General features: G+C 31.5%; 4 protein-coding genes across 5 annotated transcripts in view; 3 read left to right on the top strand and 1 right to left on the bottom strand.

Annotated features, from left to right (window-relative positions):
- The window catches only part of LOC108741385 (pyruvate dehydrogenase (acetyl-transferring) kinase, mitochondrial), a 13765-nt gene extending 8164 nt beyond the window's left edge, over positions 1–5601 (bottom strand). The window contains exon 1 of the mRNA XM_018476191.2: positions 5499–5601. Coding sequence (XP_018331693.1) covers positions 5499–5601 — 103 coding nt within the window. The remainder of the gene's footprint in view (positions 1–5498) is intronic.
- Positions 5602–7121: 1520 nt separating this feature from the next.
- Positions 7122–9286, top strand: LOC108741386 (carnosine N-methyltransferase). The gene is made up of 3 exons (XM_018476194.2): positions 7122–7514; positions 7571–8167; positions 8620–9286. The coding sequence occupies exons 1-3, from the start codon at positions 7420–7422 to the stop codon at positions 9059–9061; spliced, it is 1134 nt and encodes a 377-aa protein (XP_018331696.1). The 5' UTR covers positions 7122–7419; the 3' UTR covers positions 9062–9286.
- A 146-nt stretch (positions 9287–9432) lies between these two features.
- LOC108741371 (translation machinery-associated protein 7 homolog) lies at positions 9433–10001 on the top strand. 2 transcript variants are annotated; one of them, XM_018476171.1, is made up of 2 exons: positions 9433–9544; positions 9707–10001. In XM_018476171.1, the coding sequence occupies exon 2, from the start codon at positions 9708–9710 to the stop codon at positions 9900–9902; it is 195 nt and encodes a 64-aa protein (XP_018331673.1). In that variant the 5' UTR covers positions 9433–9544; position 9707; the 3' UTR covers positions 9903–10001. The 2 variants fall into 2 exon arrangements, with proteins under 2 accessions (XP_018331673.1, XP_018331674.1); XM_018476172.1 differs by having other exon boundaries at positions 9437–9544; positions 9696–10001.
- A 211-nt stretch (positions 10002–10212) lies between these two features.
- LOC108741388 (protein FAM214A) overlaps positions 10213–16213 on the top strand; it is a 27439-nt gene continuing 21438 nt past the window's right edge. Inside the window, exon 1 of the mRNA XM_018476199.2 lies at positions 10213–10393. The gene's annotated coding sequence lies outside the window, so the exon portion shown is untranslated. The remainder of the gene's footprint in view (positions 10394–16213) is intronic.

Raw genomic sequence — 16213 nt, 5'->3', positions numbered from 1 at the left:
TTTCTATTTATAGTAATTTAATTACGATTTTATTTTTAGAAGGCGATCCCGCTACAAATTCTACTTTAGCCATTCATTTAATTTCTTTTAATAAAACCCTGTAAATATGTGCTAATATTATCGCTGGTTGAAAATATTTCACAAAGAAACTGTAACATTGATAATAAGAAAATTATTTACATTGCAGGGGTAGATAATGTCTAGGAGTTACTGATATCGTAAAGGACATTATCTACCAAAACAAGTAAAAATGAAAAAAAACTGGGACACCATAACTTATTACATTAGGTTGGGTTAGGTTAGGTTTTTTCAATGTAATCCCTTTTCTTTTTCAACTTCATTCGACGTCAAAACTATATATCTATACATTTTGGTCAATATGGGATACATTATAGAATAGATAATATAACTAACTACTTGCACTTTTATCTCAAAATTTTTAAACAACCATGTACACTGTACAAACTTTTATTAGAGCTATCATAAGGTACACGCGTTATTTTTAGGATAAAACCACTACAGTATCTAGTTATTAGTTGTTTTTGTTTTAAACAAAGGCTTTTACAAAACTGAAAATGTACATAGATAATAGAGACGATAAAAGGCAAAGTATACACTCATGTTGTGTTAATGTACCGTTTATCAAATGATATCTGTTATTATGAAATGAGTTGATAATGGGTGAATATGATTGTTTGTAACTACGAAAAGAAGAAGTGAATAAACAGTTTCTAGCGAATTCTACGATTAATTAACTATAAGAAACTTGCATTAAAAATAATTTGCTGATAACAAAAATATGTATTCCTAACAGTTAAGTTTATGTATTTGTTTGTCTGTCAAAACTTCAATTGAATACCGAACAAACAAAATCTATTCTATATGTTAATTTAATGAAATTTATATCAGTTCAATGTTTTTATTGACACTAACTTCCTCTCTGTTCTTTGTTTGAGGCAAAGACTGATGACATTTTTCTGAAGTCGTCTCTGACTATGGATTACAATTAGAAACGGTAACTACCTATTATCATTATATACAATCCATTAATTTAGATTATCACACAAGACAATAATGAATAATCAATCAAATCAATAACCATAAAGCATCAGAACAATATAATTGTAATATGAGATATATATTTATGTGACACAGCAAATGTAGATAACAACACACAAGACGTGGCACCTTTCACTATAATAATAATAAATATAATCGTAATAATCTCAGGTCTCAGATGATGATGGTTATACGGGTTTGTTTAACAAGTTTTCTATCCATGTTTGCTTCAAGGGAATGTACTTTGAACAGTTTACTTTATACAATTACCGACGAAAAAGTAAAATCATAATTATTCGTCTACGTCTTCTTGTATAGTTTTTAATGATGCATTTTTTACTCATTGCCGAAAAATCGTTTTCTATTATTTGATAATTATTATTGCCTGTTCGTTCTTTGCTTTCTACTTATCCTTTCTTTCATACTTAAAAGCATTACCTTGCAAAACGAGCAGGTGAATTGTGAATTATAAAATTGTAGTAAATAAGAATGTTTATTCAATGATGGATCGCGTGTATAACGAACGTGTGGCGTAAACAAGTTGAAGGCGAATCATATGGAGATTCCTAGAATTACGGCCGACAATTCACGTCACCGCTCAAAGTCCAAAGAGTTTTATTTACATTTGATTCCAACTGCTGTTTTTTTTTTTAGTAAAAGTCGGTAAACAAAGTACGACGATATACATTCACATATATTACATGCGTTTCTACCATACTTTTGAATATAATTTAGGGATCGTAGGTCGTGAGTTTGAAGTACACGTTTACAATTCGGACAAAATACAAAAAGCAGACGTGAACTTATTTTACAATAATGCAATAACGGAGCAGTTATTTTAAAGTAAGATTATCGGACGTATATCCTTCTACTTGTGTGACAGAATAATTACCGTACCAATCTAAAATTTGGCAAAGATGTATCAAGTGTGGGCCCACTGGTCGTCATAAGTACAAAAATTTGAAAGCGATATTTTAGTTTTAACTAATACGTGTCAAAAATCATCTACGACCACACAAAACTAATTTTTCTATACACAGTATTTTTGTATGGATAAAAAGTACCCTATGTCCTTCTTTGTACCCTTGACAGTGCGTGCACAAAATTTCTTGATAGGTTTTACCCGCGGCTTCGCTCGAATTGACGTCGTAAATACGTGTCAAAGATCATCAACGACCACATAAAAGTAATCTTTTTATCCTTCGGGAACAGTATTCTTTTCTGGATGAAAGGTACCCTATATCCTTTTCTGTACCCTTGATAAAGTGTACACAAAGTTTCATGATAGGTTTTACCCGCGGCTTCGCTCGAGTTAGGTTAGGTTATTGCAACGAAATACATTCAAAGATTTTCGACGATCACATAAAATTAATCTTTCTATGCTTCTGGAACAGTATTTTTTCTGGTACCCTATACTCTTTTTTGCACCCCTGACAATGCGTGCACAAAATTTCATGATAGGTTTTACCTTACCCATGCACAAAATTTCTTGATAGGTTTTACCCGCGGCTTTTCGCTCGAGTTGGTGTCGTGAATACGCGTCAAAGATCGTATAAAACTAATATTTCTATCCTTCGGGAACAGTAGTTTTTCTGAGTGAAAGGTACCCTATATCATTTTCTATACCCCTGACAATGTGTGTACAAAATTTCATGATAGGTTTTACCCGCGGTTTCGCTCTAGTTGATGTTTAAATATCTGTCAGAGATCATCGACGACGAGATAAAACTAATTTTTTCTATCTTTCGAAAACAGTATTTTTTCTGGATAAAATGTATCCTAAGTTTCATGATAGGTTTTACCCGCTATTTCGCTCGCAATGATGTTCTAAATACGTGTCAAAGATCATCGACGACATCATAAATAATTAAAATTTGTATTTCATATTTAATTTCTTAAAAACGTAGCAACAATTTTTTGAAGAGAAAAATGCTTGTCGAAATCGCATAGATTATACTAGATATTATTACAGATATACTGTAGATACAGGTGTGCAAACTGAAGTGCGTGCATATTATACTGAGTTGATGAGAAAGGCATACAAATTATGTCAGTCCTTGAATTTACAATAATGCATGCTCACTTTATTATTTTTCAAAAAATGAAAAAATTATCATGCATAATCACGCGGTAGAATAATGATGATATCGAATTGTATTATGTACATGGTGAATAAATTAATCGATAACAAACAAGTTTACGATTGCAAGATATTTTTCCTCAAGAGAATAAACCTTTGAAAATATTTTATATGATTTTTACAAGGGAAGTATCACTGGATTCATATATTTAGTCTGTCGATTTTTTTTTACGATTTCATGCAATATTTTAGTCCTCTTGTTTAGGGAACTTTGTTCAACTCTGAATTGTTTTGCATATAAAATAAACAACATTGTAATGTTGTACACATGCTTATTACCTCGAAAAAGTTTCTAATTGTGCTCTTTAATTATCTCTATTTATTTGCAAGCACTGATATACGAAGAGGTTTTCAAAAGTATAAATAATAATCACTTATCCATCATTTCAACATATGCCTTTGACCTATTTGTAAAAGTACGTAAATACTTACAGAAAGGCCAATTTTTAAGTTTCACTGAACATAAACATTTCATTAACTGCAAGTAATCATTCTAATTTTATTAAATATAATTATAATTATTTGTCCCAGAGAAGTGAATACGAATCAATGTCTTTATCATTAAAAAATTTAAGATCCAATGTCATGCCGAAGTTCAAATTTTGTAATTGTATACGAAATCGTGACGAATCTAATAAGCACATAATACAATCACCCGTGAGATATTTCAGAAACTTTTAATTCACGAACCGTGTTTAACATTGCTAAATTAATATTAAATTATTAAAATTAATTCTTGGCTTTTTAAGTTGGTTTGGTTACATCTGCTGCGATTTGAGTTACTTTATCTTTCTGGCACATTGCCGAAACCCAAAATATGTGTAATGCTACTGATCAGTCAAATTTTCAACAGGATAGTGAAACAGTAGTTTAACATAATGAATATATTAATGCAAGAAATTAAAATTATTTCGAAAATACATATTTATATATCTCTCAGAATATGTTGAACAACACTAATTTTTCAGTTTTACCAAGCCCGGCATAAGCCAATGTTCTTTGAACCTAATAAGCATAGAGCGTTTTGTTTGTCCAATGTATTTCTTACCGCGCCTTTTACACTGGACTATAAGACCGTATTAGCAGTTAGTATTTGTAATGTTTATCTTTCCTTTGGTTCCTATTGTTACCAAAAAGTACTTCAGACGTTCCCTGTCGTGCTTTGGCGTTGAGTTTGAGCTGTTTGGCTTTCTACATGTTTAAAGTACATCAACGTATAAAAGTGCATATTTTTTACATAAATGTCAGTTAAAGCGAACATAATTGTTAATTTCCGACTCGCAATAAATGACGCAATAAACAAACATTATCATTATTTCTATGCGAAAAGCAGCCGAGATAAACATAAAATACTACTTACTTTATATTTTTACTAATTACTAACACAAACTCAACGCCACATTTAATTAATTTTACCCAACTGACTGCATGTTACGTATTTTACATTTGGATGTGCTTTTTTGATCTTTGTAATAGTGCCTTTTCAATTACTTTCAATGATCTGAAAATTTATTTATTCAATCGGGGTAAATTCTATTTGGATTTTAGGAGAGTGGTTACTAAATCTGACAGAAAATTATGCGTACAAAAAATAGTACTTCTGTTTTCCAAAGATGTTAAATGTTTACCAAAAGTAGTTTTTATGGAAAAGTCCCCAGTATAGGTACTTAACATTAATTATTCATTTTCGCAGTAATTATACAACTAACCATTTTATAGCCTTATAAGTATTTATGATTACCATTTACGATTTACGAAAACCGGCAGAAACGTAGTATTTAAAATACAAGTTATAGCAAAACAATTTAACGTATTGTTACGACAGTAAAGCGAACTAACTTGGTACCAAGGTACAAGGTACCATCTTGTAGTAACTGATAATAATTTTTGGTGGCAGTCTTAATTTTTGGAAGTTTACAGTTCAATTTGGTAATCATTTTATTTCTTTCCATTAAATTACTCATTTATTACATTGTGCACTACATACGTATGGTATTACCAAAATTACCGCATAATCTGCTGAAGGTGCCTATTGATATACATCACGCAATAAAATATATTATCAAATAAAATTAACTTTTTACCTAGTAAAAATTCATTATCGACATTTGTTTAATAACAATTTGTAAACTTTTCACAAACTTTTTTTAGTGAAACGGCAATTGTCGTTTATTAAAATAAAATTTTGTTTTTTGAAAAGTTTACAAACAAATTGAAATATTTTCTCTATTGCAAGGATATTGCATCATTTTTTTCTTAATTAAATAAATAAAGATATAAACTATGTATATGAACTTACCAAAATCAATAAATTTCTTGATTGATAAAGGTGAGGGGTTAAACTGTGAATAAAAATCTAGACTTTTAACTATATTCCGGCAGTTCTTTAAAGTTAACTTCATTTTGTTGGAATGAAGGTTTAAATATTGCAAATTTTACTTGTTAAAAGGGAGTGGTTTTGTTTATAACAATTTTATATTGAAAATATGGTACAAAGCAATTGTTATAAAAATAGTCGAAACAGGTTATGTAGGTACTTTTATAGAAAAAAATGGTTTTCAATAATTATCATATTCGTTTAAACACGTCAAAGTTTAATTCGCACAGTTGATAAGGAACATCAACAAACACAACAAGACCACAAACGCTACTGATGAATTGTATCAAATCTTAAATGCTGATAAATAAATAATAAGGCAGCCTTGAGAGGCAATTTTTGGCCTAACTCGCTGTTGCCAACACTTACACGTATATTTTAAATTAACAATTAATCCATATTCAAACGAATGGCCATAGTTTTAATACAAAGCAAAGCTTATCCATTATCCATTAAAGCAAGTCATACACCAGTCGTAATGTTGGTGAAAGATTGCAACATGTAACTATGAACCTCTTCTTGCATTTTCATTAGGAAATTCTTCCATTGCGGAATCCAAATTGAGTGAGTTTGCCAATGATCTTTCAATTTTTAATGATAAACTCTAACTACTGCAATCGACTATCTTTCGAGAAAGAAAGAAGAAAATTTGTTAGTATTTCTTCATTAAAATAGTAAAACTGGTCACAAATCATCTTCTCCTAGATTCCTCAAATTCTCACGCATCAAAAATCCGAAAACGTCTTTACTTCTGGAAATCCTTCTGTGCATTTTTGCAATTCATTTCTCATTTTATCCAAAACTTAGTATTAACTCTTTTGATGTTTTTCATGCGTTTTCAATTATAAATCAGCAGCTTTTTCGTCAAACAATTTTTTGATTTTTCCATTTCTGACGATAGGAAGGCCAGCATTTTCCCACCCCCATAACAAGTTGAGGAACAACAACCACTTCAAGGAGGAATGTAACGATCGAGCATTTATTATTCTATATTCTCTAGAAGATCCAGCTTTTGAATTTTCATCTTCTATTCAATTGATGGTACATTCAAAATTCCGTATCATTGCTCCTACAGCTTTGAAGGTGTTGTACCCATACCCTTTGATGTACAGTATTCTTTCACTTAGCGATAGTGTCTTCACTAACTGATCATGAAGTACATCTTTTCCAGATTTAACGTTTAATTGAAATATTTCTTTTTTCAATTCTCTAAGAAGCTCAATGTCGAAATCGTTTTGTGAAGAACTTTGACTTTCTTCTAAAATTATGTCCCATCGTAGATGTGATTGTAAGATACATTTGTAGATCCTTTTAGTTGTAGCAAGGAATACCAGTATATTCTCTGCTGCATGGATCCAAACTATTATTAAAAGTTTATTATGACCAAAAGGCAATGAATAAACAGTAGAAATGCTGTTTATTTTGGACTTAACTAGCTCCTGAATGGGGTTCTGGGGCGTTTCTATTGAGGGAGGGGGGCAATAAAATTTTGGTCACAGTAAAAGAGAAACGACCAGAAAAAATTTCTTTTCTGTCGTAACGCTTACTTTAGCTAGCTCAATACTTATTTATTCAACAACAGTTATAAGTTAACTTTTAGTAGGAACAAAATACTCACAAAATTAATTTATATTAACATTTGGCAACGCTGCAATACAGTGATAATCCTAGGTTTCGCCTTTACCAACACAAAATAAAGTGGGTCAATCTACTAGGTTATGTTAAGGTTCTTTCTCTATTGTTTTACCCTGTTATTGTTGTGACTGTAGGTTTTGTTCATTATTTTTTTTATAACAGTAGAATATACGTGCATATTTATAAATTTAAGTAAATAATATAAAATATGGAAAACATGTACAGCAACAAAATCAGTGGTGACAAAGTGGCAGAAGAGCGGAAATACTTTCTGTCTGTATTAAAGACATTTTTGGACTACAAGTAAGAACAAAGGAAAAAATGCTTATTGAAAATACCTTAAATTGTTTAAATTTTAGGGAGCAATCATTCCTACGTATCAAAAATAAAGAATACTGCCTCAGTTCCCTACCTTGTCATCATCAAAAGTGGTTGACCCAATATAATGAAGATTTAGAAAAGTACAAGAAGTGTATTGAGAAAAACGCCGAATTGATACCAATTTTTCTTCAGAATTCTTATAATATTTTTGAGAACGGTTTAGGCAGTGACAGTCCCTTTAGTTCAGATACAAAGGTGCCAGTTCTCTCAGAAGGTTTGGAAAAGGTACAATCAGTATTTAAGCAACTCATGCGAGATTGGAGTTCAGTAGGAGCTTCTGAACGTCAGCAGTGTTATACACCAATAATAGAAGAAGTAGAACATCAATTTCCAGATGATAAATTTATCAGAAGTGAAGTTAACGTTCTTGTACCTGGTGCTGGATTAGGTAGATTAGCTTTTGAAATTGCCCACAGAGGATTTTCTTGTCAAGGAAATGAATTTAACTTATTTATGCTAATTGCATCTTTTTATGTGCTGAATTTGTGTAAGAAGGTGGATGAATTTGAAATTTATCCATGGATACATCAATATTGTAATAATTTAAGTGCTGAACATCAAACCTTAAGTGTAAGGTATGTGCAAGTGGTAAATCAACATTTGCCTGGGATAACTTAGGATTACCATAGATCTTTAGATGATATCCTTGTCCATGTGCATTTAGTCATTGCATTATTTTGGTAGTAGGTGCTATGAAGCATTTATAAATACCTACAGTAAATGTTATGCATCTTCAGCAACTGTTATGCAACATTGGGCTGGGTTGGGTTGTCTTGATTGGGTTTATCCACAATTAATATTTCAATGTTTATTATTTTTTATATCACTTTCACTAATCAAAATCTTCCCTGCTAGCATTGGCTAGACTTAGATGTGATGTATTAAGGAAATTGATTTCTTATTGACCTAACTTAAAGATATTTCATAATCTTAAGTTAATCCAGGCCACATTTGCAGTATCAAACATGACCATATAATTTGTTAGAGATCCTTGAAGTTACAGACTTATTTTTTATATCATTTGTAGATTTCCAGATGTCTGTCCCACACCAATTCCAGAAAGTAAATTTTCCATGACAGCTGGAGATTTTGTTGAAGTTTACACAGAACCAAATGAGTGGAATTGTGTAGCTACTTGTTTTTTTATTGATTGTGCTCCAAATGTTGTGCACTTTGTTGAATTAATTTATCATATATTAAAACCAGGTGGTGTTTGGATCAATTTAGGTCCTTTACTGTACCACTATTCAGATGCAAAAAACGAAAAAAGCATTGAACCAAGCTTTGAAGTATTGTGTGAGGTAATAAGCCGTGTTGGATTTGTTATGGAAAAGAAAAAAATTGGAGTAAAAACTCGTTATTGTCAGAATCCTATGTCAATGCTGCAATATGAATATGACAGTGTTTTCTTTGTGTGTAGGAAACCAGTGATCATCTCAAATGGAGATCTTATAACCACCAGTGATTAATTTAGTACAAATGAATGAATGATAATGTATTTCAGTAATTTAATTTAATATTTCTCATTATTTCTGAGTTAAGATATGTACCTTTTTCTTTGGCCAGTTATTTAAAAACTTTGCAAACTTTATTTTGTTGAGTTAGCCAGTTGATAGTATTAATGATCATTACGATTGTCGCTGTTATTTAATTTTTTGTAATGATTATGTTTAAATAAATTGGCTTCACAGAAACTTAGAATATTCTTTTCAATCTGATCCTCAGAAGCTCTGCTTGGCTTTACTGAAGATTTAGCGTTTTATTAGCTTTTAGTTTATCATATGTTCCTGATATATAGGCAACATCTATTGCAGGCGTGTATTTCAGGGTGGGATTATCTATCTTTACCCTTAGTTTTTGTGTTTTTAAGAGGTTAACTGTGACAGATCACACATCACACCTCACTTTTCAGATTTTGTCGGGAGTATTTACATAAATTATTTATAATTGGGGTACGTATAGCGTATTTTAAATATTATATGTTTTAATTAATGATACGTAATCACGATTTTATATCGTTTGAATAATCAGCTTTGTCTTTATGTTAAAACTGCATATGTCAACTTCACTAAAAAGTACATGTTCTTTACAATAAATTTATAGCATATTTTTAGAATGTCTGGAAGAGAAGGTGGTAAAAAGAAACCACTTAAGCAACCAAAGAAGACTGGAAAAGATTTGGACGAAGAAGATGTGGCACATAAACAAAAAATGAAAGAGCAACAGAAAGCTTTAGCTGATGCGAAAGCTAAAGCATCCCAGAAAGGTCCCTTAGCTTCAGGTGGAATAAAAAAATCGGGGAAAAAATGATAATAATTGACTTTGACCTCAGTAATCTTTTCTCAAGGAAATATGTTTAAATTTTAGTGTATGTAATTTTTAACAATAAAGAGGTTGTGATAAATTTCATTGTTATTTCACTTCCCATAATATTAGAAAATAAAGTATTTCTTATCTGAATACTTTATTATAATGCTAAGTATATAATTTAATAGCTAAAGCTGAAAAGAGTACTTACTATATTTAAATTTACCGCCCTGAGTGTAGTTGCATCTTTCGGCCATACTCGTTTATGATCGTAAAAACAAGCTGATTGCTTTGGCCTAAAACAGCTGATTTGCGTTCAGTTGTTCGTGAGTGGAGAGAGCGGCTGGTCGTGTGGTGAAAGTGGAGCCTTTGTACTGTATCAGTAAAACATATTTTCTAATCAGAATGCATTATTGTCACGAAAGTAACTTTAAATATCGTGTTGTTTTATAGCATTTGGTTTACTTAAGTGGAATTTGAACGAGCCAAAAAAGGTAGGCCAGCTGGAGTCTAGATAAATACGTAATATTGTACCAGGTGCCATTTTGCTTCTACAGTATTTATCCTATTATAACGTACCTACACGTAGTCATGTAATTAATCGAAGTGTAAAATTAGTATTTACATTATAGGCAATGTTACAATTTTTACTTATTCCATATATGCTTTATTGTGTAGGATTTCGGTAGTATTGTCAAGTAGATTAGTGAATTTTTTATTATTCATAAGCAATGACGTTAATTTAATATTTATACTTCTATACATGAAATGACTAATCTACTGGAACAAAGAAAAATAGGAAATTTCCGGTGACGGTTAACAAAATGCGTACCTCTAAAATATAGGTAACATTTGTTCTGATTGGAGCAACAAGGACGGAATGCTCTATTAGGGTAAATGTTTTTATATACAGTGGGCCTTTGTAGTAATCGCCTAACCACTTTCCATTTGGTTAAGAAAAAGGTGATTAGTTAAGTATGTGTCTAATGTATTATTTCTATAGTAACTTTTTATTAAATTCAATAAATACCTATAAGGTTTTGCTATAAAGTGCAGAAGTGGGGTTTGAGCATGAATTGGTTTTTATATTTTTAGAGATGAGGTTGCGACATTATACGTACCTAATTCCTAAAGAAAAGAATTGAAAAGTGTGTTAATGTAAAGTAATTTGTAAGAATCATGTAATTGTAATACCTTCCTCGTAATCTCCAAGCCTCTTAAAACATTTTGAAACAAATATTTTTGCATTCACATAGGCACACCTTTTCTTTTCCTAATTTTAATTGTTACTTTATATACAAGGATAGATCAAAATTTTAGGGATGAACTACTTCCTTGTTTTTTAGATATTTTATTGTATTAGATTTATTATTGTTATCATTTTTTTCGTAATGTTATAGATTCATATTTGCGTTACATTAGAAAAGGTACATGTTTTAGTCTTTTGTAATGTAATCAATAAATCTTAATGCAGCAAAATAAATATATAAACTTTTTTTCTGTGTTTTAGTAAATTTACAGATTAATCGAAGCATTTCTTAAAAGTTATACGTTTGGTATGAAGGCATAGAAGAGCCAAACATATTTTCTTTTTGAAATTTCGACTTGTAACTCAAAAATTCGATGTGCAAATTGAAATTTGGAGTTGTAATTTGAAATCTCTATTGAATTCTAATCTATTTTAATTCAATCCCAACCCAGCCTAAGGGCGGCAACCAACTATCCTGAATTGCAAACAGGAATCGTTACGACAGTGATGGGCAACTCGATACACTGCGTAGAAGTTTTGAGTTTAAAGTCTAAATTTCGAGTTGCAAGTTGAAAGTTTGAGATACAATTCTAAATTTCGAGTTGTAGATCAAAACTTTGAGTTACAAATCGAAATTTCAAGTTGCATGACGAAACTTCAATTTGCAAGTCGAAAGTTTGAGGTACCATTTCATATTTCGAGTTGAAAGTCATAATTTCGAATTGCAAGTTGATATTTCAAGTTGNTCTTTACGATTATAAGATGATATTTCTTTAAAATTATTACATTAAATTAATATATTGCGTGTGTCTTTGTCAGGTATACTTCCATAGTAAAGTTATTCGTCATAGGAGATAATTTTTTTGAGACGACACCTATTTACGTATCAATTTGGGTTTCCATACGAAAAAGGACATGTATGTATTTTTGTATGGATTTGACCTCAGATACGGTCATTATGAAGGCTTTATAACCATGCCAAATTACGTTGCGACAGCGGCAGATATTTTTTTAGTTTCATCATCCACAATTTTATAGTTTCATGTCAGTACAATGTAAAACTTAAAAGTGAATTGAAAATTTGATGCTACGATGTTTACAAAAATAGATGTTCCCGTAATTACGATCCATTTTCGTGTGTTTATGTATTACATCATACGAATTGATACCTATTTTTTTCTGTAATTGCTAATTGAAAAGCTATAAATTAAAAACGAATTGTTTAAGTAATTGCGTAGACAAAAATATCTCCTTTTTGTCTTCCACACTTTTGCTGATTGACATCAGTAGTTCGAAAACTGAAAAATTATTACAGTTTCATCACAATTGTCCCTGTCTTCGTAATTTAAAAAGGCGAACTTAAAAATTCACACAAAAGTTGCGCAATTATTATTTACCTACGCATTATTAAAATTACAAACAAGGTGTGTTATTAATTTACTTGTTAATTTGTTTACACATTGAAATGTGATATCCGGTTGCTATTGTTAACTAACTACAAAAAAATATCAAGTTGTGGTTAATTTATTTGTTCTCACCCCAAAAGTATATTACTAAAGAACTTTACAGTCTACTTGCTAGTTACTCAGAATAATTATTTACTTAAACCTAGTGTTACGAAAATTTTGTAGGAAAACCTCTCACCTTTGCAGTCGTTGTGAAATTCCAAGGTATACATATTTTCGTTTTAATTAATTTAATGTCTGATCATTGAGTAATTAACGATTAAAAACAGATAAGGAATCAGTTCATGAAAAAACTTTTAATTTCAAACTAATTTAATTTCGTCAGCAGTCGTAAGACAGACAGATGGTAATTGAAAAGTATATATACCTATTTCTCTAAATTTTTGGTTCACATAGCAAGCAATGTTATATTTTTTGTATATGAGATAAAGAGACAGCCTTCCTAATTATGACAATGAACATGCTGTTCACGTAATCCAAAATTGAAAGGAACTATGCATAGATCTAGCACAGTTGTTGATTATTAAAGTTTATAACATATATTTTGGACAGTTAAAATAGGTTTTTAGGTAGGTTTTTATAAAATTTGTTCCAATTTATATCTTCTTCCGTTATAACCGTTGCACCGCGCAAACGACGCGCGGTGAATCGGTCGGCGTTGTACACATACGTACGTATTTCACCGCAAATCGTCGAACACAGGATACAGCTTTCAAATTACATATTCATACAAAATTCGTCACTTGCATGGAAATGTAAAATATATCAAGAATTTTATTTATTTGTTAGTCGCGGTATTTTTTAAGGACGAAAACGTAACTGAAGTAAGTAAATAACAAAATATATAAATATGAAATAGAAAGTGAATTTTGCATTTTATACAATTATGTAGCTACTTTTAATTAGAGTTTATGTGGCAAATACTACTTTCACAAAGTATTATAAGTGATGTAACAGTGCATGTATGTAGATGGTCATTAAGAGTTCATAGTTGGTCGAATAAATGCGTAATTATACGGTACTCCCAAGTACGAACGGAACTACTTTCTCTCTTATCATCGTAAAAGTGCATTTGAGGAAGTTTTTTGTGCAAAAATATTTTTTGATTTTGTTCTGGCGAAATCGCAAATTATTCTCAAGTGTAAATAGGATAATATAATAGTGCTTCTGGTTTCTCGTATGTTTGGTTTTACTTACATGAAATCGTTAGAATAGTTACTTGGTTGGTTTAAAAAATCAATTATTATTTAAAATACTCGAATGTAATTCTAATTTCCTTTATCTTTTAATCTGTATTGACTCGCTGATTTCGTCATTTATTTTACTTTCTCTGGTCTTCAGGTCACTGTTAAGACATTTTTGATATTTGCATTTTCTTGGATTTGAAACCCTTGTAGCAAGTATTGTTATATGACAATAGTTTTCCCGAGTTTTAGTTATCTGTCTCTCCATTTTTCTATGTTTAATCACCTCAGGTGGATGAATTACAATGATACAATGTAGAGAAGTTTGTTACGGTTTACAAAGGAAGTTGGAGATCAAGACCTCCTCCGTGTATCTCCCTAATGCGTTTCGTTCTATGCCACGATGCAATCTGGAAAGAATGTTATTACAGCCAGTCCGATGGTCTCGAGCATTAACCCTTTTATTGGGAAGGTGCGGTTTTCTCGTATAGAGAGCAGTCAGTGACTAAAGAAAGTATAATCAGTCTGAGAGGAGCACTCTAACTCACAAACAGGGGTTCTTTTTTGTAAAAAGATAACAAAACTTGATGTTTTTAATTAACAGACAGAACACTTAATTGCAGAAACAAAACAAAGTTTATCCGAAAGAAATTGGTGCTCTCAATCGAAATCTGACCTCTGAATTTCGCCATACCTCGTCAAAAGATTGAGATATCCTTAAAGTGGAAAAATGACTGTTTTCAGTTACATATTTTCAAGGTTTATCTCAATTTTCAAAATATTTCAACTAAGATAACTCACAGTACTATCATCGATTAACTTGGTGTTGTTTACAAGAAAGAGTCGAGTATTTTTAACGGATGAACTTCAATGTCGGTAATGAGATTCTCTGAAAATCGAACACGACTCCTACGTCCCTTAATTCGCTGTCTGGGCTTTCCAGATTTCTGTTGGGGACAACATCAAAAGTTAACGGTTTTCCTTTGTTTTTTGTTTTGGTTAAGCTGGAGCTTGTCGTATACATCTACGTTATTATAATTTTTTTATTACTTACTTATTTGGACTCATATGGTTTATATGTTTACCAAATAAATAAATAAATACATAAAGAATAACTGAGTCTTGAAAATACTAAAGATAGTCAGTATGTGATGGTGAAATTCTGTGACGAGATTTCGATTTAGTGCACCAACCCCTTTTTGTTTCAGTAATATTAAAAATCCTTTTGTATTGTAGTGTTATTAATATTCACCACAGATTCTCATACGACAAGTGCCACGATTATTGCTCTCAGTTTTCGGGTTTATTGTCCCATAATGGCTGCGAGTCCGTTATGTTGTGCACAGGTCAAATTATATACATGCGCACTTTTCTACCATTGAATGTACATACTTTACAAAAAATACGCCTGCCCTTAAAGAAGACGTAGTATGTATATCAAGTGAGAACGACTAAGCTGTTTTTATTATTTCTAAAATACATTAATTTATCGCTAATTTATTACCAAAGCTAAAGATTTGTCGCTCCAATCTAGTCGGTTTCTGGAATAGACGCTACACATAGGCGATCTAGAAATAGAAATGGCATAGGGAAATACTGTAAGAAACTACAGTTTGTCCGCTAATTTGTAGGTGAAAGTATTTTTCCATTACCCATTTTGTCGCGTTTATCTTCCAGCTTACCAGCGATAAACAACTGCCAAGCTCGCGTATCTCGAAATAAAAATAACGTAAAGTCTATAATTTGTCAGTATTTTTCCGTTATGTATTGTGGCAGCGACAAAATGGGTAAAAGTACCATCTTTCCGCTACAAATTTGTAGGCTTTACACCATTTTTCTATGCCGTTTCTATTTCGAGATACGCTATGATGTGTTGTGTGTGGTTTAACAATCGTATCGTTTTTCGCTGGTTAACCGAGAGATAGCGACAAAATAGCTAAAAGTGCACCTTTCAGCGACAAATTTATAGCAGTTTACACCATTTTTCTATGCCGTTTCTATTTCGAGAAACGCTATGATGTGTTGTGGCGGTTTAACAATTCTATCGTTTTTCGCTGGTTAACCGAGAGATAGCGACAAAATAGCTAAAAGTGCACCTTTCAGCGACAAATTTATAGCAGTTTACAGCATTTTTCTATGCCGTTTCTACTTCGAGAAACGCTATAATGTGTTGTGGCGGTTTAACAATTCTATCGTTTTTCGCTGGTTAACCGAGAGATAGCGACAAAATAGCTAAAAGTGCACCTTTCAGCGACAAATTTATAGCAGTTTACAGCATTTTTCTATGCCGTTTCTACTTCGAGAAACGCTATAATGTGTTGTGGCGGTTTAACAATTCTATCGTTTTTCGCTGGTTAACCGAGAGATAGCGACAAAATAGCTAAAAGTGCACCTTTCAGCGACAAATTTATAGCA

The sequence above is a fragment of the Agrilus planipennis genome, unplaced genomic scaffold (genome assembly GCF_000699045.2).
Source record: "Agrilus planipennis isolate EAB-ADULT unplaced genomic scaffold, Apla_2.0 scaffold270, whole genome shotgun sequence".
NCBI lineage: Eukaryota > Metazoa > Arthropoda > Insecta > Coleoptera > Buprestidae > Agrilus > Agrilus planipennis.
This window is presented reverse-complemented; position numbering and strand designations above follow the sequence as displayed.

What these genes read in the sequence shown, in the direction of transcription:
- LOC108741386 (XM_018476194.2), top strand. Translation starts at nt 7,420, where the DNA reads ATGGAAAACATGTACAGCAACAAAATCAGTGGTGACAAAGTGGCAGAA. An exon ending in AAGACATTTTTGGACTACAA is followed by an intron (nt 7,515 to 7,570) that starts GTAAGAACAAAG and finishes TTTAAATTTTAG; the next exon opens with GGAGCAATCATTCCTACGTA. An exon ending in CATCAAACCTTAAGTGTAAG is followed by an intron (nt 8,168 to 8,619) that starts GTATGTGCAAGT and finishes TATCATTTGTAG; the next exon opens with ATTTCCAGATGTCTGTCCCA.
- LOC108741371 (XM_018476171.1), top strand. Translation starts at nt 9,708, where the DNA reads ATGTCTGGAAGAGAAGGTGGTAAAAAGAAACCACTTAAGCAACCAAAG.